The sequence below is a fragment of the Myotis lucifugus genome, unplaced genomic scaffold (genome assembly GCF_000147115.1).
Source record: "Myotis lucifugus unplaced genomic scaffold, Myoluc2.0 scaffold_259, whole genome shotgun sequence".
Lineage (NCBI taxonomy): Eukaryota > Metazoa > Chordata > Mammalia > Chiroptera > Vespertilionidae > Myotis > Myotis lucifugus.
The window spans coordinates 1548466-1570092 of NW_005871307.1; the positions used below are offsets into that span (position 1 = coordinate 1548466).

The window sequence follows — 21627 nt, forward strand, 5'->3', positions numbered from 1 at the left end:
TCTCATGGTGGTTTTGGACAGTGGGTGCTTTATGTTGGTGTTTGGTGGTATGCACAGCTGAGCCCCCTGCTGTATTTCTGTGTGATGGGACAAGGCATGAAGAGGGGCTCCTTGCCCTTTTTGTTTCCTGGAGTCTATAGCTGTAACCGTGTGCTCTGCCTGCTCTAGCTAATCTCAGAGGCTCCTTTGGGCAACTACAGATAAGAAACATGAGATCAGGACTTGCTCTTTGAAAGGAGGTTGTAGTAACTTGGGGTGGGTTAGGGTTCCCTGAAGATCTTTCTTCCAAGCATGTGGGCAGGAGCCAAGGCACTTAATTTGACGGTCTGCAGAGGGGTGTGCTTTCATCGAAGGCTAACTCACCACTGACACATTCTTTCATTTTTACAAAGATCTTCTACTCCTTCCACTGCTTTTAAAAAAGACACTATAACAAAAGCATTAGTTTTCTAGGGTAAATGGAAAATTGCAAGGCCTATTTATCTCAGGTTTATGTTTTAAGTGGAATGATTGCTTTTTAGATGATTTCGAAAATTGTGTCTCCAATCCCAGACTCTGTAATAAAAGGAGATAACAGTATCTGTAAGATTATCCACTTAAATTAGTAAAACAAAGTAAAGCAATTACATAAAATTTGGGAAATAAAAAATATATAACTCATTCCCATTATTGACACTTCTTTCTAGTAAATTTCTTTCCAGTCCTTTTTTAACTTTTTTTAAAAACAAAAAGCTCTAATAATATATATATGTATATGTGTATGTGTGTGTGTGTATATATATATATATATATGTATGTATATATATATATATATAGTGTAAATAAAGCTTCCCAAAAGGATTATATGCCCATTTACAATGCCATTAACAATACAGCATATGAATGTATTTGCACATTTTATTATATCTTGGTGGACTTTGGGCATTTTTTTCTCATTTAAAGAGAAAAATTAAAAACTACTTTGCTTAATATATATTTCTTTTGTAATTTTTGTTACAAAATATTTTTTCCACTTTTTGTTGTTGTTGTTAATCCTTGTCCGAGGATACTTTTCCATTGTTTTTTTTTTTGTTTTTTTTTTTTTTTGAGAGAGGGAAGACAGAGAAACATCGATGTGAGTTCTATTGGTTGCTTCCTGCAGGAGCCCCGACCAGGGCACAAGCGAGGGAGGAGCCTGCAACCAAGATACATGCCCTTGACCAGAATCGAACCTGGGACCCTTTGGTCTGCAGTCCAACGCTCTATCCGCTGAGCTAACCCTGCTAGGGCTGCTTTTTTATTTTTGACATAGAGATGGTTCATATTTCTTTTTGTTGTTGTTTTGTTTTTGAAGGGCCTTTGGAATTTAGGAGAAAGAGAGGCAAGGAAAACACACCTGGGGAAAAGGGTGGGGATGGGTGCAGGCGTGCTCCATAGAGAGCCACTGAGATGGTTCATATTTCTGTGTGGGTAAGCCAGTGATTTTCAACCTTTTCATCTTATGGCACACATAAACTAATTATTACAATTCTGCAGCACACCTAACAATATATTGTTTGCTGATCTGACAAAAAATTGATATAATTATGATTCATTCACACTGGACAGCTATTGTGTTGGTTGTTGTCATTTTTTTTAATTTGACAATCTAAGGGAAAAGAGGTCACTGTCTCTGACTAAATAGTCAGGCATTGCAAGTTTGTTTGTTTTTTAAGAAGGCTGTGTATTTATTTATTTATTTATTTATCCTCACCCAAGGATATTTTTCCATTGATTTTTAGAGTGGAAGAGAGAGGGAAAGATAGAAAGATCGATGTGAAAGAAACACATTGACTGGTTGCCTCCTGCACACGGTTGCCTCCTTGACCAGGACCTGGTCCGGGGAGGAGCCTGGAACCAAGGTACATGCCTTTGACCAGAATCGAACCCAGGACCCTTCGACGCTCTATCCACTGAGCCAAATCGGCTAGGGTAGATATTGCATGTTTTAGAAATTCTTGCAGCACACCAGTTGAAAATCACTGGGTTAAGCTATTTATGGTTTTTCTTATTTTCCCCCCTGTCATTTATTTTTTTAAATGTATCTGTATTGTTGAAAGCATTACAGATGTCCCCTTTTTCCCCCACATTGACCCCCTCCAACCATCACCACCCCCCAGGCCTTCACTGCACTGTCGCCTCTGTTCATTGGTTGTACATACATGCAAAAAAGTTCTTTGGTTTATGAATTTTATTTTTTTGATGTTTCTTTAATTCCTAATTTTATATAATCTACTAGAGGCCTGATGCACGAAATTCTTGCAAGAATAGGTCTTCCTTCCCCCGGCTGCTGGCACCGGATTCCCTCTGGCACCCAGGACCTGGGCTTCCCTCGGCCGCCCACAGGCACCCAGGACCCCGACTTCCCTCACAGCCCCGGCTTTGCCTGGAAGGACGGCTGGTCTAATTAGCATATTATGCTTTTATTATTATAGATTCCTTATTTGCATTCAAGTTTTAAAATTTCTTACTCCTCCAGTGGTATGATACATTTCTTTCTCTCTATCAGTATGACAAATTTTGTTTTTGTCCATTTTTAATAATATATTTTTTTATTTATTTCAGAGAAGAAGGGAGAGGGAGAGAGAGATAGAAACATCAGTGATGTGAGAGAATCACTGATCAGCTGCCTCTTGCACACCCCACACTGGGATTGAGCCCGCCACCTGGGCATGTGCCCTGACTAGGAATCGAACCATGACCTCCTGGTTCAACAGGTTGATGCTCAACCACTGAGCCACGCCAGCCAGGCTTTTTGTCTTATTTTTCTGTTTTATTTTTATTTTTTTAATATATTTTATTGATTTTTTACAGAGAGGAGGGGAGAGGGATAGAGTTAGAAACATCGATCAGCTGCCTCCTGCACACTCCCTACTGGGGATGTGCCTGCAACCAAGGTACATGCCCTTGACCGGAATTGAACCTGGGACCCTTGAGTCCACAGGCTGACGCTCTATCCACTGAGCCAAACCGGTTAGGGCTTATTTTTCTGTTTTAAAAATACATTTTTAACTAGTTAATCCTAAGGAATTTATTTTGTGTATGGTGTGAGGTAGGAATTTACCTTGATGTTTTCCCTCAAATTGGTGGCCAGTTATTCCAACAATTACTAATTCCTTCCATCTCTGATGATTATTGGTGCTTTCTTTATCATAAACTAACTTCTAATAAGTATATTAGACAGATCTATTTCTATTTTATCTATTATGTTCTATTAATTATTTGTTTTTTTCTTGCATAGTCACAGGCTCTTTTAATTATGGACTTATAATAATTTTAATATATGCTACCTCTTTTGCCTATAATTCTTTAGCAAAATTTTCTTTGCTATTATCACCTGTTTGTTTCTTTTAGACACATGTGATAATTTTGTTTTTTCTCTGTATAGTTTATTCAGTTGGGGTTTTGATCAGAATTACATTTAAAATATAAATTAATTTGGAATATACATTTTAAATATAAAAATTTATTCTTCCTATCTAAATTTTGTCTCATCTCTATTTCTTGTTATTTCTATATATATTTAGTTTATGTCTAAGTAGGTTTTTTTCCTTTTATTAGTTGCACCCAAACCTTGTTGAATTTGTTGCTTTGTGAATGGGGTTTTTTAAATTGAACTTTCGTGATGGTTATTGCTTTCATATAGGAAATGTGTATACGTGAGCATTATAACTATCCACTTTACAGGGCAAAGTATTGAAAAGAACAGTCTGCACAGTCTTTGGATTGGTCAGACTTGGGTTTGAATCCCAGCTCTACTACTTACCAGATGCCTGGCTCTGAGAATACAGTGCTACAGTGTTGGACATAAAGGATTTTAATAAATGATGGCTATAGCTTTTAGATTTCTCTTGAATATAGTTTTTCATTCATTTCTTTGGGGTTTCTAGTTAGTGATATCATCTATAATTAATGATAATGTAAACTTTTTCTTTCCAATATTTAAATTTCTTTATCTGTTTCATGTCTTACTGCATTGACCAGAAAAGCTTGCAAAACAATGCTAAATAAAATTTCTTTAGGGGAGATTTTTATTCTTATTTTTAAAGGAATTCCTCTAGATTTTCACTATGAAGTATAAGGCTGGCTGTGGTTTGAAATGGATATTGTTTATATGTTGGAGAAATAGATTTCATTTCTTACCTTTTAAATGTTTTTAAATTAGAAATCAGTTATCTTGGAAGGTTCATACAATTTGAACAACTTTATTTACAGATTGCAATGTTAACATTAACTAAGAGGAAAGATAGAAATTAAGAATCAATCTTATTTTGAATATACAGGTTATTTCTTCTAAAAATACCTGTCTGTCTATGAGGTCTTTATGAGTCCTCTTATGGATTTGAATACTGAAAATCAGTTAATCTCCGGGGGGGGGGGGGGGGGGAGCCCGTTGGGGGGGGCTGGGAAACTTCCTTTTAAAGGCCCAACCCCCAATTTCTTTTAATAAAAAAAAGGACCTTGGTTTTATATCTGAATTTGGGCCCCCAGGGACAGGAACCTTTTATCTTTGATTCTACTTTGAAATTCCTATGTATACAAAAACTTGAACAATTAAGTTTTAAGTAGAAACTATATTTACATTCTATAATCTTAAACACTTCGGTGTCGGGTGAATTTCCCGCCAAAATATAAGATGGCGCGTTAAAATGCCTATATCTTTTGAAGTATGGGTTCGATTGAAATGAAATATTTGGTAATACGCAGTTACAATCGGCCCGAGTTTACACGTTTCCCGCACTCCACCGCAAATCTATATGAACCGAGTTTAAGATGGCTCCCGCGGAGTACGCGCAATTCACGCGAGCCGACTTAACTCGTTTCCCGCAACCCAAGTGTTAAACTAGCTATTCTTCTGGTTAAAGTTTATTTGTATTTTAAAATAACAATTGTTTTTCTGATGTAAAAGTAATTATATTCATTATAGAAATTTGAAAAATACGAGCAAACACAAAAACAAACATTAAAAATGGTACATAGAGTTTTGTTAGATTTTTTTCACTTATTGTATTTTGAATAATTCCAATTTTAAGTAGCTTTCTACTTCATGATTGCTAATGGTTAACATGTTATTCATCATTGAAATATTTTACCATTTATGCATTAAAGCCCTATAGTACATACCAGTATTTAGCTTGTTTTGAGTTTTTCATAATGGCAAATAATTTAATGACAACCATCCTTATACAAATATCTTTGTCTGCATTTCTTTGGGAAAGTTTCTACAATTTTAATATATATATATTTTTTATTGATTTCAGAGAGGAAGGGTGAGGGAGAGAGAGATAGAAACATCAATGATGAGAGAGAATCATTGATGTGCTGCCTCCTGCACACCCCTCACTGGGGATCAAGCCCGCAACCTGGGCACATGTCCTGACCGGGAATCGAACCATAACCTCCTGGTTCATAGGTCAATGCTCAACCACTGAATCATGCCGCTTGGGCTGTACATGTTTAATATCTGGATGTACTTGTCCCCTCTCCCTCCAGTCTATTTTTTTTTATGGCAAGTTTGTTTCTGTATGTAACTACAGACTTATAGCCTACGCAAGATTTAAAATTTTCTGTCATTCTATTCAGTGCAGTAGAAAGAACTTGGGCTGTACAATCCTAGGACTTGGCTTCCACACCTGGCTCCACCACTTCCTATTTGTTTAAGTTGGGCATGTTATTCACTATCTGTGTGTCCAAAAATCAGCACTTATTCCAAATTCATCTGAAGCAACAGGACCAATTTGACTAGTCACCTCACTCAGGTCTATCCCATTCTATAAAATAAGCCATTGTTTTAATCCTGCGGAAAATTTCTAAGTCAGTATTTTGGTGTGTGTGTGTTTGTTGTTTTTGTTATTGTTGTTGTTTTTAAATATAATTTTATTGGTTTCAGAGAGGAAGGGAGAGGAAGAGAGAGAAATAGAAACAAAAATAATGAGAGAGAATCATTGATTGGCTGCCTCCTGCACACCCCCAACTGGGGATCAAGCCTGCAGCCCAGGTATGTGCCCTTGACCAGAATCGAACTTGGGACCCTTCAGTCCTAGGCTGACACTCTATCCACTGAGCCAAACCAGCTAGGGCTCTAAGTCAGTATTTTGATTATAACTGTTTTATCTTGTCCATTGTCACCATAATATAATTTAAATAACATTAAGATGTTCTGAGCAACTTAACTTTATAAGCACCTTATATGCATATACATGTACACATATAGAAATCCAGCTGTACAATCATACTCATAAATGAATGATGATAATGTAGTAGTTAAGAAATAATGATTTTACTGTGGCACTTTTCTGATTTTTATTTATATATTAAAATATTTTTATTGATTTCCAGAAAGAGAGGAAGGGAGAGGGAGAGGGAAAAACATCACTGTGAGTGAGAAACAAAGATTACATAGGAAATTTGATGTAACCTTAACACTTTTATTGTAAAGAAATATATATGTGCTTGGCTGTAAAATGTAAATGTTAAGCATCAATTTTTAAAATATGTTTTTATTGATTTCAGAGAGAGGAAGGGAGAGGGAGAGAGAGAAACATCAATGATGAGAGAGAGTCATTGATTGGCTGCCTTCTGCATTCCCTCTACCGGGGATGGAGCCTGAAACCCAGACATATGCCCTGATCTGGAATTGAACCATGAGCTCCTGGTTCATAGGTCAACGTTCAACCACTGAGCCACTGAGTAAGGCAAGCATCAATTTTGTAAGTGTATAACAGTTATAGTTTACTGAACACCTACCATGGGCCAGATGCCTTTTTTGAATGCCTTATGCATGTCATCTCTTTTAATCCTCATGACAGTGCCCAGGTGGTAATTACATCTGTTTTGTAGTTGAAGGAACTGAAGTTTGCCAGATTGGACACCTGTATTAGTGACAGCCAGTAACTGATAGAGCCAGGATGGAACCCAGAGCTGTCTCATGTCCCAGTCAATGCTCTTTCCGTGTAATCTGCCACATCCAAGTATATTTGCAGTCCTTGTTTTGCTTTATAAAATCCAACATCTGAGAGACTGGAGGAGAAAGAAAAACCCTTCTTTTAGCTGAAGCCTGAACTTCGGTTTCAATGCAGGAATAAAACATGATCTGATACACAATGTTATGGCTGTAATGCGTTGGATATATGAAGAACTGATGCAATTCTGGTGTAAAGATAAATTGTGGGGAAGAGGAATGGATTTGATGTGGAGAGGGCTGTGTGTCTTAAAATTTGAATTACCTGTATTACCTGTCATATTCTGTAGGTAATTGCTTCAGATCCTTGACTTTGATGCAGATATTTATGACATTAAAGATAATCACTTCATGTAATAGATTTAATGAAACTATTTGATTTTTTTTCTTATAACAAAATCATTGCATTCTATTGTAAAGAAATAAGAAGATAGAGATAAGCAGAATGGCAAAAGAGAAAATCCCTCATAATCCTACTTCCCGGAAATAACCAGTTTAATGTTTTGGTGTCCACCCTCTGTTATTTATTTATTTATTTATTTATTTTTAATTAAGTTTAGAGAGGAAGGGAGAGGGAAAGTGAGAGGAAGAGAGAAATAGAAACATCAATGATGAGAGAGAATCATCTATCGGCTGCCTCATGCATGCCCCACACTGGGGATTGAGCCTGTAACCCTGGGCACGTGCCCTGACCAGGAATCCAGCCGTGACCTCCTGGTTCATAGGTCAACACTCAACCACTGAGCCACGCCAACCGGTCCACCCTCTGCCTCTTTAAATTTATATGTGAGGCCCTAGCTGGTTTGGCTTAGTAGATAGAGTATCGGCCTATGGACTGGAGGGTCCCGGGTTCGCAGGAGGCAGCCGATCAGTGATTCTCTCTCATCATTGATGTTTCTATTTCTCTCCCTCTCCCTTTCTCTCTGAAATCAATAAAATATATATATTTTAAAATTTATATGTGAATACAATTTTTTATTATTTACAAAAATGGGATTATCTATTTGTAGAAAACCTTTTTTTTCATCAAAAAATATTTCATGAGCTCTGACTGGTGTGGCTCAGTTGTTTGGAGCATCCTTCCATGCTCCAAAAGGTTGCAGGTTCAATTTCCGGTCAGGGCACATACCCAGGTTGTGGTTTTGATCCCTTGTCAGGTGGGTGCCAGAGGGAGGCCATCAATGTCTGTCTGTCTGTCTGTCTGTCTGTCTGTCTCTCTCCCCCCCCCCCCCTTTCTCTTTCTAAAATCAAGGAAGAAAATATATATCATGAGCATCTTTTCCAAGTAAATACCAAATGATGACATGGGTGTTGTGGGAGGGGACGCTAGAACGGGAGGCCCTGGTGATTTGGCAGTGTATTGGGCCAAGGTCACGGGTCAGCTGAGGCCAGGGAGTTGAGGAGGTAAGCAGAAATCAAGGATTGGACCCCTATCACCAAGCCAGGCCGCCTGGTTAATGACATGATCAAGTCTCTGGAGGAGATCTGTCACTTCTCCCTGCTCATCAAGGAATCAGATCATTGACTTTTTCTTGGAGGCATTGCTCAAGGTTGAGGCTTTGAAGATTATGTACATGCAGAAGCAGACCCACTGGCCAGAGGACCTGGTTCAAGGCATTTGTTGTCTTTGTCGACTACAAATGGACATGTCAGTCTGGGTGTTAAGTGCTCCAAGGAAGTAGCCACTGCCGTCTGTGGGGTCATCATCCTGGCTAAGCTCTCTGTTGTCCCTGTGCAGGGAGGCTACCAGGGGAACAAGATCGGTAAGTCTCACACCGTCCCTTGCAAGGTGACTGGCCACTGTGGTTCTGTACTGGTGGCCTCATCCCTCCCCCCCAGGGCCACTGGCATTGACTCAGCCGCTGTGCCTAAGAAGCTGCTGCTGCTGGCCAGTATCCACAACTGCTATACCTCGTCCAGGCGCTGCACTGCCTCCCTGGGCAACTTTGCCGAGGCCACCTTTGAAGCCATCTCCAAGACCTACAGCTGTCTCACCCCTGACCCCTGGAAAGAGACCATGTTCACTAAGTCTCCCTATCAGGAACTCACTGACCATCTTGTAAAGATCCACACCAAATAAATACATAACTAAAGACCCACACCAGAGTTTTTGTGCAGAGGATCCGTGCTCCAGCTGTGGCCACCACATAATTTTATACAAGAAAAATAAAGTGAATCAAGCCCGTTTAAATATATATAATGAACTTTTAAAATGAAGTTAAGTATTCTCCAGGTTCATTTTTTAATTTAATTAAGTATAGTTGATATACAATATTATATTAATTTCAGTTGTACAATATAGTGATTCAACATTTTTATACCTTACAATGCAATCACCCCACTAATTCTAGTAATCATCTATCACCATGCTAATTTATCACAGTATTATTGATTATATTCCCTTACCTTTTTTCCTATTCCCTCCTCCTCTCCCCGCATTGGTTTCTGTCCAGGGTCATTTTAATAGGTGTAAAGTATTCATTTCATGGATGTATGACAGTTTCAGTAGTTAATTTCAGATTTTTAAACAGGTTGCTTCCAATTGCCTTTACTTGTAGAATCATCACAAATTTGTCTTACCATAATATCATCTAATACTGTCTTATTCTTTTAGGCTCTTTTCATTCCACTGTGTCTACACATAGGTGATTACATCCCAACATCCTAGCTTATAATTGTGATGAAATTGTTCTAGCCTACAAATATTCCCTACATTTGGGCCAATAAGGCTGAGGCTTTCGAAGCTGTATTAGTCTGCTAGAGCTGCCATAACAAAGTCATATAGATTGGGTGGTTTAAGCAATAGACATTTATTTCCTCACACTTCTGGAGACAAAAAGTTCAAGATGAAGGTGTCAGCAAGGTTGGTTTCTTCTGAGGCCTCTCTCCTTGGCTTATTACTCTTCTTGATGCTCTTCTCTGTCTTCACATGGTCCTGTGCGTGTGTGTGTGTGTGTGTGTGTGTGCAGCTGTTTTTATAAGGACACCATTTGGATTAGGTCCCACCCTAAAGACCATTTTACCTTAAGTACTTTGTAAAGGACCTATGTCCAAATACAGTCACATTCTGAGGTACTAGGGGCTGGGACTTCAACATATTAATTTGGCAGGGACACAATGCAGCCCACAACAGATGTATACACTAGCTTTATTGCGAAAGGCCCCACCAAGGAGGCAATTTGTAGTAAGGCTTTTTAAGTTTCCATGACATTTTATTGTTTAACACACAACAAATCCTTAGCCTGTAAGACTCATCAGGGCAGGGATTGTTTACTATTGTATGTAGAGCCTGGAACATCATCAGTGTCTACCAATTGCTGGTTGAATGAATGAGTGAATGTCAAGTTTCTTTAGTAGCATAAAGTAATGTAAAGTCAACCTACATACTTATTTTTTGAGCATGTATTTCGTTACTTACCTGAGGTGTGCATATGATGTAGTGTCTGAGATTGCCAAATCCATTGCCATATTGAAGTCGGAGGCAGTGGGTAAAATCGCCCCAATACCCTGCTCACCATAAAGTGACACACAAGCACTAGATAGGACTTTCTTTTGAGGGAAAGAGAGAGAGCGAGTTCTCTGTCCACTAGGATATGCACATGTTCTCTTCAGTGTTTACATATGGTCAGGTTTTCATGGCTATCTAGTGTGATTTACTGCAACGTCTTCAGCACTTTTTACAGTTAAAAACTCTGGTCTGATCCTTGGACCTGGGAACATAGGGACCTTTTCTGTGAGCAAGATGACCAGTGGCCAGGCAGTGTGGACAGAGTCATTGGGAATGTTAAAGCACTGTCAGTGGTCTCCACTTATAAGTACTGTTTGGGGGTCTACTTACCTGAAATTGCAGAAATTTTACTTTGGTTCTATGCATTCCCCATTCATTGAGCACACAGAGGTACACATACATAATCCTTATTGAAGAAGTCTTTATTTCACTTATTTATACTCTGGTTTGTGACTGAAGAGCTCTATCTTACAAAGAAACAAATATTGAATTATAAGTACTAATATTTTAGGCAAAGAAATAATCTTCATCCAATGAGAATAGAGCAATTTTTTTCCAGTCTCTGCGCTCTTGTCTGAAGTCAGAAGGAAGGGACAGCTGGCCCTTTCCATGTCCCCTGAAGTTAACTCATTTAAAAATGCTAGTAAGCAGTGAACTTATGTCATGGAGGAAAGGTTGCTTTAGAAGAGTTATTTAACCTTCCCTAATATTCTAATAAATCTAAAATGATGTTTATAGTTTAGAAGTATAACAAACAACTCATCACTCTAAAACCCAACCGACAATCAGGAAATAAGCAACTTTTGGCTTCTGGGCAGCAAAAGGAGATGTGGTGCTCATGCTTGCTATCCGCACGTTTTTAGCTACCTTGGTTATCTGGTTGGGTGAATCTTTGTAGATCAGAAACGATCAATGAGAAAGGGAAGAGGAGGTTGCTTTTGGCAGGCACACTGAGTTCAGGAAGAAGTGACAAGCCATAGTCCAGATAGTGAGGGAGGAAAAATCACAAAACCAAACAAAACTTCAAGTTGGAATTTACTGTGGAGTTCTAGGGTATGCTAGCAAATAGCTACCTCAAGTATGTCTAGTCTCTTGGGGATGTGATCATCTTGTGGCCTAATATATATCTTGTTTATAAAAAATAACCTTTGCATGACAATCCAATGTAATAGTTGAAGTTTATGATAATATTGTTTTTCTGATTTTTTAGAAAAGGGAGAAAAAAATGAGGCAGTGCATAATATATTTTAGAAAAAAAATTTCTACTCCAAATGGTTAACATTTAAAGGGAAAACCATCAGCCATCAGAAATAATGCATTCCTCAAATTATCTGGTAAAGTAATGATGTATTTAGGATAAGAGCTGTATAAAGGTGTTCTCAGTAGCCCATTCTTATAAGTGCACTGCTTGTGTGAGAGGGAGAACTTAACTAAACTGCAGCGATTTGGAAATTCTAAATGACACCTCACCCCCTGCCTCTCAGCCTTCTTTTTACTTGCCACTCCAAGGCAAACCCCTTCGTCCAGCAACTCCCCTAGGCCCCCAACCCTTTTCAGGTCATTCCCACCCCTCCTATATGCCTACTCCACCTCTGCACACTTTGTAAAATATATTCCTTAAAAATATGTGCCAGTCCTGTGCCTCTAGGATAGAAAAATCATTAGCCAAAACATGTTCCTACTTTCAAGAGACGTCCCATCCATTTAGGCTGTGGAACCCCATGTTCTAAGAAACTCTAATTACCGGGCTTCTCCACTGCACGTTCCCTACCTCCACACCCCCACTGGAACTTGCTTTCTTCTTAGAGATACCACTTCCTCCAAAAGCCTTTCTGCAAGAAGACTAGTTCTCCCAGTTCACGCACTGGTGAACCCACGGAGAACATGGACTGTCCTTTCCACACCAGGCTCACCATCTTCTTCCAGTCCCTCCTTCCTGTCTCAGCCAGCTTGGGCTGCTGTAACAAAGTACCACAGGTTGGGGGCTTAACCAACAGAAATTTATTTCCTCAACATTCCAGAGGCTGCAAGTCTGAGATCAGGGTGTTGGCAGTGGTGGTGTCTAACGAATGAGTCGTCTCCTTGGCTTGTAGGTGCTCCCTTCTCTCTGTCCTCACTTGGTCTTTTCTTTGTTTGTGTCCGTGTCCTAATCTCTTCTTATAAGGACACCAGTCCTGTTGGATTAGGGCCCAACCTAATGATATAGGGCCTTCACTGAGGTAATTAAGGTGGGATCAGGGCCCATCTTAATGACCTCTATGAAGACCCTATCTCCAAATATAGTTACCCTCTGAGATATTGGGGGCCAGGACTTCAATATATGGATTTGGCGGAACACAATGTAGTCCATAATACCTCCTCTGGTGTTGGTGACATCTGTTTATGACTGCTTCTTGTCATCTGTATCGAGTCATCCACTGACACCAACTTCACATTGTTCCTTTCAAGCCCCATCCCCTTCTTCATTGTTAGGGACAGGACCATCCAAATCAAGGACATATGCCCTGTCCTTTTTCATAGTTTTCTCCATTTCCTCAACCCCATGAATAGGATTTGTGCTCCATTTCACAAGAGTCATTTGGGTCTTTTTCTCCAGAGGTCTCCGTTCCTGTTTCCCCACTCTTAGCCCCCTTCTTTTCCTCACACCCTGCCTCAGCCTACCAGCCACTGAACCTGCTCTTCTTCCTGTCCTAGACCACGCCCAGGTCTCTCAGTCCCCGCCCCCTTCCGGTGCCATCCTGCTTGTGATGGATTTTACTCATTTCAATTTCCAACCCTTAGTATTCCCTACCATACGTTTTTTTCCCTCTGTGGCTTCATGGTATTGAAGCTAAAACAGCTGAACTTTTCTGTCACTGATTCCTGGGTTCTCCTCTCTTTGAGCCTCAGCCCCATGGTGCTCCCTGGCTCTCAGCACTGCTGCTTCTCCCCATTCAGAGCCATCAGATGGGAACTCTCACAATGTGCCTTTTTCCCGTGAGTATTTCTCAGTATGTTCCTACTATTCTTTTACCCTTCCTTCCTGTCATAGAATATGGATTATCCTTCTTTTCCCCAAGGATGATCTCTCTACCATTTCTTCTCTGCCATAGATACACACACACACACACACACACACACACACACACACACCTTCCTTCAAAAGCTGTTTCTGTCTCATATATTTGTATTCTCTCCCCTCTGGATATGTATTCCTTTCCTGTTGACATAATTGGTCTGGGTGGTTTACCCATTCTAAAACCCCTTTCCAGACTCTGATATTCATAGGCACTGTTTCATAGATAAGTTTCAAGGCACTGTTGAGCAAGAAGTCTCAATTTCAACACTATTGTCATTTGGGCCAGAAAATTCTTTGTTGTTGGTGCTGTCCTGTGCATTGCAGGATATTAAGCAGCATCTTTGGCCTCAACTCAGAGAGATACCAGTGTTACCATTTCCCCAACCTGTGACAACCAAAAAAACGTCTCTAGACATTGCTGAACATCCCCCTGGGGGTCAGAATCACCCCAGTTGAGAACCACTGGTGTAGACATTAAGAGGGCTCTGGTAGATCAGCTCTAGCTTACTGTGATGGGTACATAGAATATCCGGCTACAGCTTTAGAATATAGTCTGCACATATGGCACGTATCTTAGGTTGATGTGAAGGACAGATGGTTAGAAAGCAAACTAGCAATATTTATCGCTGTACATTCACATACCTTTCCAATTAAATCCTTGTTAAACAACTACCCAGGCAACAGTGGCCCTTCTGCAGAACTCCAACCCAGAGCACTTTATTGGGATGAGTCAAGACAGTCAAGTAGGCATCGTTATTGGCAAACTAATTCTCAACTGACTAACAACTTCTGGGGTCAGACTGCCTGGTGTGCTCAGCTCTGTGTACCAGCTGTATGATATTGGGACTCTGTTTCAGTTTCATCAGGTGTAGAATGGGGAAGACAATAGCACCTGCCAGATTGGAGGTGGAGTGGAGTGAAGCAAGATAATACACATGAGGCGCTCAGAACAGTGCCTGGCACATAGTGGGTGTTCAATAAATGGTAGCTGCTATTATCCATGTTCTTGGTACTTTCCTTTCTGTTCCTTTTGTCACCTAACTTCTCACAGAGTATGGCCTTCACTTCCTCTTCTTCCAGTCACTCTTTAACTCCTTGTTTTATGGCCCCTGACTTCCACTCTCAAATCAACTTACTTTCTTGGATCTGACCTTATTTTCAGCTACATGCCTTGATTTCTCTGTATGTGAACACTGTTAAACACCTTTTCCCTTGGCAACCCCTACTTCCTTGACTGTTCTGCTTCTTTAGGGGAACATTAGAGAGAAGGTTGGTTTGCCTTCTCCTGCCACCTAATTGCAGGCATTTCCCTGGGTTCAACCTCTAGCTCTTCACTATCTATCCTGTCTCTCAGATGTTCTTCAGGCCTTTTTCCTGGGTCCAATCTCCTGTCATCTTCAACACATCCATCTGCTTCTTCACACCACTCATGCCACTGGTAAATGGACCACCACCCATCCAGATACCCAAACCTGGGACCAGAGAAGCAGTCTTCCTTCATTCTTCCTTGTTTTCCACAACCAATTGGGTCCAAGCCCAGTTGATTCCATCTCTAACATCTCCTACCTTTAGTCCCTCGACCTATCCCAGTTTTCACTTTAAAATTCTCTTTTTCTGTGAATGTATTCTTTTTAAAAAATATATATTTTATTGAGTTTTTACAGAGAGGAAAGGAGAGGGATAGAGAGAAACATCGATGAGAGAGAAACATCGATCAGCTGCCTCCTGCACACCTCCTACTGAGAATGTGCCCGCAACCAAGGTACATGCCCTTGACCGGAATCGAACCTGGGACCCTTCAGTCCGCAGGCTGACGTTCTATCCACTGAGCCAAACCGGTCAGGGCCCCGCACTGTTATTGATCACTTCATCACTGCTGCAGTGATTTACCTTCTTTTGGTGATTCATCTCTTGGTCAGTGCTCCAGAGGGATTTTTTCTTTTCTCTCGTATCAAATTGGCCGAATTTTTAATCTATGTCCTAATTATGTCTCCAATCAATCCATTCCTCTCTATCTCTACAACCCAGTGGCTTACTAGATCCTTATCACTTCTTAGATGGACTCTTCTATTAATTCCTAACTAGCCTTACTGTCTCACGTCCTTCAGACCCTTCTCCACAGTTCCATGAGGGAGGCTCCGTCTACCCTCCTTCTTAAGCCTTTTCAGGGCCTCGCTGTTGGATAAAGTCCATGGCAGCTGCGAGGTGCACAGAGCTAGGTGATCTGGCCCACTGGCTATTTTTCCAGCTTCATCCCTTGCTGCATCCCCTCCTCCCTCTGTTCCAGCCACAGAGGTATTTGCAGTTCAGGGAACTGACCTTGTTTTACATCTCATGCCCTTGAGTTTACTATTCACTGCTCCGTCTGCCTGGAGGGCCCTGCGCCCTCCTCTCTGCCTCTGAGATACTTACACATCTCGTGAGATTCAGCAGATGTGGCACGTCATCCAAGTGGCCTTTTCCAATGTCCACATTTTTTTTCTTCTTAATTCTCTTCCGTGGCAGAACTGTATGTTTTCCATATAGTTCTGTATCGCCTTGTCTGTCACCTTCCATCTCAATGGGCTCCAACCTCTGACTTTCTCATTTTGTCATTCATTCTCTCAGTCACCTGGCTAAGACCCAGGTGTTATCTTGTTCCTCATTTGTTCACACCCACATTCCCAGCCCACCAGTTGTTTTTCTGTCACTTCTTCCTCTGAGGTGGTTCTTGATCATCTATTCTCCATTCCCTTTACCTCCTCCCTAGTTCAGGCCCTCATACCTAAGGTTTTCCATGAATGGCATTCAAAATTGTTTGTGGGATAGCCTCAGCTTGTTTACCTCTCAGTCTCATCATCTGTATATTCCTGTGTATATTATAATCCAGTCACACTGGAATCCTTAGTGATCTTTGAATAGGACTCATGACAATCATACTTTTGCACCTGCTGTTTCTAATCCCATCCTCCACCTACAAAATTACTAGCCCTTCTCCATGGATCAACTGCATTGCTTTCTCTTTCATGAAGCTTTCCCCAATTATTAGAAGTGACCTCTTTTCTCTGAACCCCTGAATTTTGCACCTACTTAATGGTTCTTACATATGTTGTTGGTTTGCATTTCACGATTACTTCATGTACAGAGATTCAATTATGAACTCTTTTAAGGCATGGGTTATAAATTATCCATTTTTGTATCACTTCTCCACTATAGAACCTAACACAACTTCATATATGTATATACATAGCTTCATTGAGATACTAGAGGCCCGATGCACGAAATTCGTGCAAGGGGCACTGCCCTTGCAGCCACTGTGGCTTGCCTCGGCCCTCGCAGCCCCGGCTTCATCCGGAAGGTCATTTGGCTGTCTGGTCTAATTAGCATATTATGCTTTTATTATTATAGATAAGTTACACATTCACCCATTTAAAGTATACAATTCAATGGTTTTAATAAATTAAGAGTTGTGCAGCCTTCACCACAATCAATTTTAGAGCACTTTTTGCTGTTGTTGTTAATCCTCACCTGAGGATATTTTTCCATTGATTTTTAGAGAGAGTGGAAGGGAGGGGGAGCGACACAGAGAGAGAGAAACTTGGATGTGACAGAGACACACTGATTGATTGCCTCCAGCTCGAGCCTCGACTGGGGTGGGGATTAAATTTGCAACCTAGGTATGCGCCCTTCTGTCACAGGGCTGATGATCTAACCACTGAGAAACCGGCCAGGGCGTTAGAGCACTTTTATCAGCCCAAAAAAGAAACCTCGCACACATAAGCAGTCAATCCCCATCATTTCCCCCCAACCTCTCAGCCCTAGGCAAACATCAATCTAATTTCTGTTCCTGTAGATTTACCTATTCTAGACATTTCATAGCAACAGAAACATAACATTTGTCCTTTTGGGTCTGGCTTATTTCATTTAGCTTATTTTCTAAGTTGATCCATGCTGCAGCATATAATGGTACTTTATTCCTTTTCATGGCTGAATATTATTCCATGCATGAGTGGACCACATTTTGTTTATCCATTCATTAGTTGATGAGCATTTGGGTTTCTACTTTTCAGCTATTATGAATGCTATGAATATTTAAGTACAAGTTCTCATGTGGACATATGTTTTCATTTCTTGTGTATCTACCTGAGTGGAATAGCTGGGTCATGTGTTAACTCAATGTTTAACATTTTGAGAACTGCCAAGCTGTTTCTAAAGGTGGCTGCACCATTTTACATTCCCACCAGCAATGCATGAGGGTTCCAGTTTCTCCACACCCTCGCCAATACTTGTTATTATCTGTCTTTTTCGTTGTAGCCATCCTAGTGGATGTGAAGTAGCATTTCACTGTGGTTTTGATAAATATTAGGTGTTTGATAAATATTTGTCAGATAAATTATATTTATATATAACATGAACAAACAGACCTTTCAACAGGTCATTTGACTTGCAAGTTTATTAACTAGCTAGAAAAGATTAGCACAGGGTCCAGAATGATTATAATTCAATTTGTAAGTTTTTTTTATATTGTTTTCTCTTTTTTTAGTTGCTAGTGTTATCTATGTAACATTATAAAGGTGGCGATTTGTCATGAAAATTCATGTAGCTTTGTAGGTTTGAATGTATTTTACAGAATAAGCTAAATTCCAACCAGAATTCCAACTTTTGATGTTGTCCCTACTCAAACACCACCAATGAATGGGGAAACTAGGAAAGGCTAATTCCTGAATCCAAGACAGGGCAAATGAATAAAATAGCATTTCCCACATGGCCTTTCCTTTGCCTTCTCTTTGGAACACGTTACAACTTGGAAGCTCCAGACACCAATTCTGTGGTGACTGTGTGAACTATTACTCTTGTTTAAAGACTTGCCTCCTCCTAGGCTGGCCTGTCTTCAAAAAAGCATTTGATAGTACACTTGGGTACATGGGCTGGGGGTAGGGAGAGACGTAAGAAAAATGCAAGTGCTAAAACTTCTTTGGGTAGAGTTTTCCTCAGTAAACAGTAGACCATGGGAAACATAACAGGTTCTGAAAACTTAATTTTGATGAATCTGGACGTTAGAGAAACAGCCAGCTGAATCAGTTCCCTCTCGGGCAGTGGCTTAGCCTTCTTATCTCAAGTCAGAGGTAATGGTCCAACTACTTTTGCTTGGTTCTAGAGAGTTCTATCTTGGCCAAAACCCATCTATTTAGTCCAGGCCTAGACAGACACTTCTGCCTGTAGCCCTGAAAACTAGAGTTCCACTTAAGGCTGCAAATTAAAGGCGCATGATTGGGCTTAAAACTTTGTATGGTGTGCAGGTGTCCTCAGAGGAGCTGCTGCGGTGGAATCAGTAGTAAGCAGAGTAGCACGCTTTCTGTATGTATAACACCATCTCGCCTAACTAGTCTCAAGTAATTCTACTGTAGTATTGTCTGCAACTAGTTAAGAGGCATATATTTTCCACAACCAGTTACCCGGTTATCTGTCTGAAGTTGTTTCCAAAGGCTGAGAACAGGCCCTTTCAGAACCTCGGTAGGAAAAGTATTAACAGTTGGAAACATGTCAGCTGCTTTATGGAGGAAGCACAGCCCAGGCCTGGTTTCTCTAGGCTCCGTGATAACTTGGGCTGCAGCAGCCGGGCGAAGCTCGGTGGTGGGAACTGTAGAGATGGAGAGCGGCTCCGAGGAGGCCCCTGCTTTTCAGAGTTGAAACAGGAGCCCTCTGAGAGAAAGAGATATTGCATGTGGCTTCCCTGATGCCTCGGAGGGCGAAGTGGATGACACAGCATCAGCCGTTCCTTGGGGGGTGGGGACACTGTGGCCGCTAGAAGCCTGTGCCCTCATTGGCCCCTTGGGGGCCACAGCCATAGTTCAGCATCAGTTGTGGAGTGTGGTGAAGAAAAGGTGACAAAGGCCAAGTCAGCGTTCAATTGGTTGGAAGGAGAACACGCTCCCGGCTGGCAGCCTCAGAGCTAGAAGGACCGCACCCTGGGAGAGAAACGGCTTTTAGTCGGGGGCGGGTGCAGCAACAGTTCCTAATCTCCTGCCTAATCATCTACTCGCTCCACCTGGATGCGGAGCGAGGATCCGGTGGAGAGAGAACCGCGCGGGTGGGACTCCCCCTCTCATTTACCTCCAAGACCCAGAAGGACAGCGCCAGGTCAGGCACCTCGACCCCCACGCCACCCCCTGTGGCCTCCGAGGCGCCCCTCTCTTGCCTCTTGGGCATTGCTGCCTTTCCCCCCCTCCTCTGTTAAAATAGTGAGAAGAAAAAAACACACACAAAAACACGGAGTGAAGTGATGGAAAACTGGAGGCGGAGAGTCGCCTGCAGTGAGGGGCGGGAGGGGAGGGGGCGCGGTGGTCCCAGAAGGTGGCTGGCCAGCGAGCGCTGAGATGATCGGCATCAGGCTCAGCGTCGGCCGCCGCCGAGACCTTGTCCCTGGGGCTGCCCGACCCATCCCCTGGCCCGGGGCGCCTGCGGAGGGCGTGGGGCAAACCTGGGGCTGCGGTGGGGGTAGGGTAGACCTCACCTCCATCCCTCCCGGGATGGAAACCGCGCTCAGCCCGCTGAAATCGGGGCGGAGGGGACAGGCGGATACCGCGGTCCCTCCCACCCCCTCGCCGGAGCCGCCGCCGCGGCTGTTCAGTAACACGTCCCCAAGAGACTGGCAGGAGCAACACGTGATGTGTCTACTTATCAGGGTGAGAGGGGGAGAGCGAGTCTCCGAGCGTGCGGGCGAGGGAGCGGGGCGGGGGGCCGAGGCGGGGGCCGGGACGGCGGCTGGGGTGCCGGGGTCGCCAGCTCCGCGCCCACCTCCCTCCCTGTGGGAGAAGAGGAGGAGGGGAAGTGACTGCGGAGTTGATGAACTTTGCACATCCAGAAACGCCATTTTGATTCCTTTTCCGGAACAAGTTTGCATCTCTCCTCGCTCTCTCCCCCAAGCCCACCGGTGCCCACGGCATCATGCCCGGGAGCCCAGCGCCCTGCCCTGCCGTAAGTACGCGCCCGGGGCTCCGGCTCTCGGGACTCGGGTGGCAGCGAGATGTCCGGGGCTGAGCGGGAGCGACCTTCTGAAGAACTTTTGGGGATGGGGAGGGCGAAGTCTGCGGAGCGTGTGGTAGTTTTCAAACTCGCCGTTCCCCGGAGCCGAGGACCCCGGCGCCCCACGCAGCGCTACGTGCGCTCGGAGCGGCGGGGCCGGCCCGGGATGAGCTGGGCAGCCCTCTCCCCTCGGGCTGCGCGCCGGGCCGCTCCTCCTCCTCCTCCCCCTCCTCCTCCCCTTCCTCCGCTCCTTTCCCCTTCCCGAGCCGCCGGCTCTGCCAACCAGCTCCCAGCGCGAGCCGCCGCGGCCGCCGCCAGGACCTGATGCGCATCCATATTAGCCGTCCGAGCGCTGGAATTCGGCTCGACCCGCGCCGCACCCACCACCCACTTTATTTTTAACCAGCACCGCGGGGCCTCGGATGGTGCACGCACCGCCGGCCAGAAACATCTTCCCAGCGCTGCTCTCCATCTTCCGCCCTCGCTCCCCCGACATCCTCCCCCCCATGTGGGAGGGGAAACTTTTCTCCTACATACTTTCGAGTCCCTCCCGGGCCGAGCTGCGCGGAGATGACGGCGCCCGCCCGCTGCCGCAAGGTATCCGGGGGTACCCGCTGAGGGTGCTGGCGGGGGGTGCCCGCTCGGGGCCGCGGAGTGGGAGCATCTGCCGCGCCCTGCTTTGCGGACTTTGATCCTCCCTGGCAGACGGCGCCGGCCGGGAGGCGGCCGCGGGCAGCCCTGCGCCCTCGCCCGCTCCGGGCTCGTGGCTGGGGGTCACGCCGACCACCGCCCGGGGTGACCAGCGGAGGCGGGGGCCGGAGCTCTGTCCGCGTATTGTTCCCCGGCCCTTCCGTTGGCGGTGTACGTGTTTTCGTGGGAGCCCTCGGTGTGGAGCGGAGCCTGCATCGCGGTGGGGGGGGGGGGAGGGCTCGGCTCCCGGCGCCCTTCTCCGAGTCCAGGAAGGAAGGCCGGAACATCCGAGGCGAGCCCGGTGCCGGGGTCCGCTTCAGCCGCCCAAATGGAGAGAGGCCTGGGAAGCTATGCCGCTGCCCGCAGGACCAGTCTTTATTTTTTTTT

General features: G+C 43.4%; 1 protein-coding gene, 1 long non-coding RNA gene and 1 pseudogene across 16 annotated transcripts in view; 2 read left to right on the plus strand and 1 right to left on the minus strand.

Annotated features, from left to right (window-relative positions):
• The window catches only part of RREB1 (ras responsive element binding protein 1), a 190546-nt gene that overhangs the window by 24511 nt on the left and 144408 nt on the right, over positions 1-21627 (plus strand). For 9 of the 15 annotated variants that reach the window (XR_002831726.1, XR_002831727.1, XM_023762737.1 and 6 more), the window contains exon 1: positions 20794-21147. The exons of 1 other annotated variant lie outside the window; for it this stretch is intronic. Coding sequence is in view for 1 of the 14 variants with exons in the window: in XM_023762743.1 (XP_023618511.1) it covers positions 21121-21147 (27 nt within the window). In the remaining 13 variants the exon portion in view is untranslated. Of the gene's footprint in view, positions 1-19644; positions 19666-20074; positions 20211-20294; positions 20503-20793; positions 21148-21627 lie in introns of those variants that run through there. 5 more of the 15 variants (XM_023762734.1, XM_023762733.1, XM_023762735.1 and 2 more) reach the window with 4 other exon arrangements.
• LOC102437922 lies at positions 8284-9115 on the plus strand (annotated as a pseudogene).
• On the minus strand, positions 16953-21420 carry LOC106698905. Its single transcript, XR_001350302.2, has 2 exons — positions 21088-21420; positions 16953-19493 (listed from the first exon to the last, which is right to left on the minus strand). It is a non-coding gene; the product is annotated as an uncharacterized LOC106698905 (long non-coding RNA).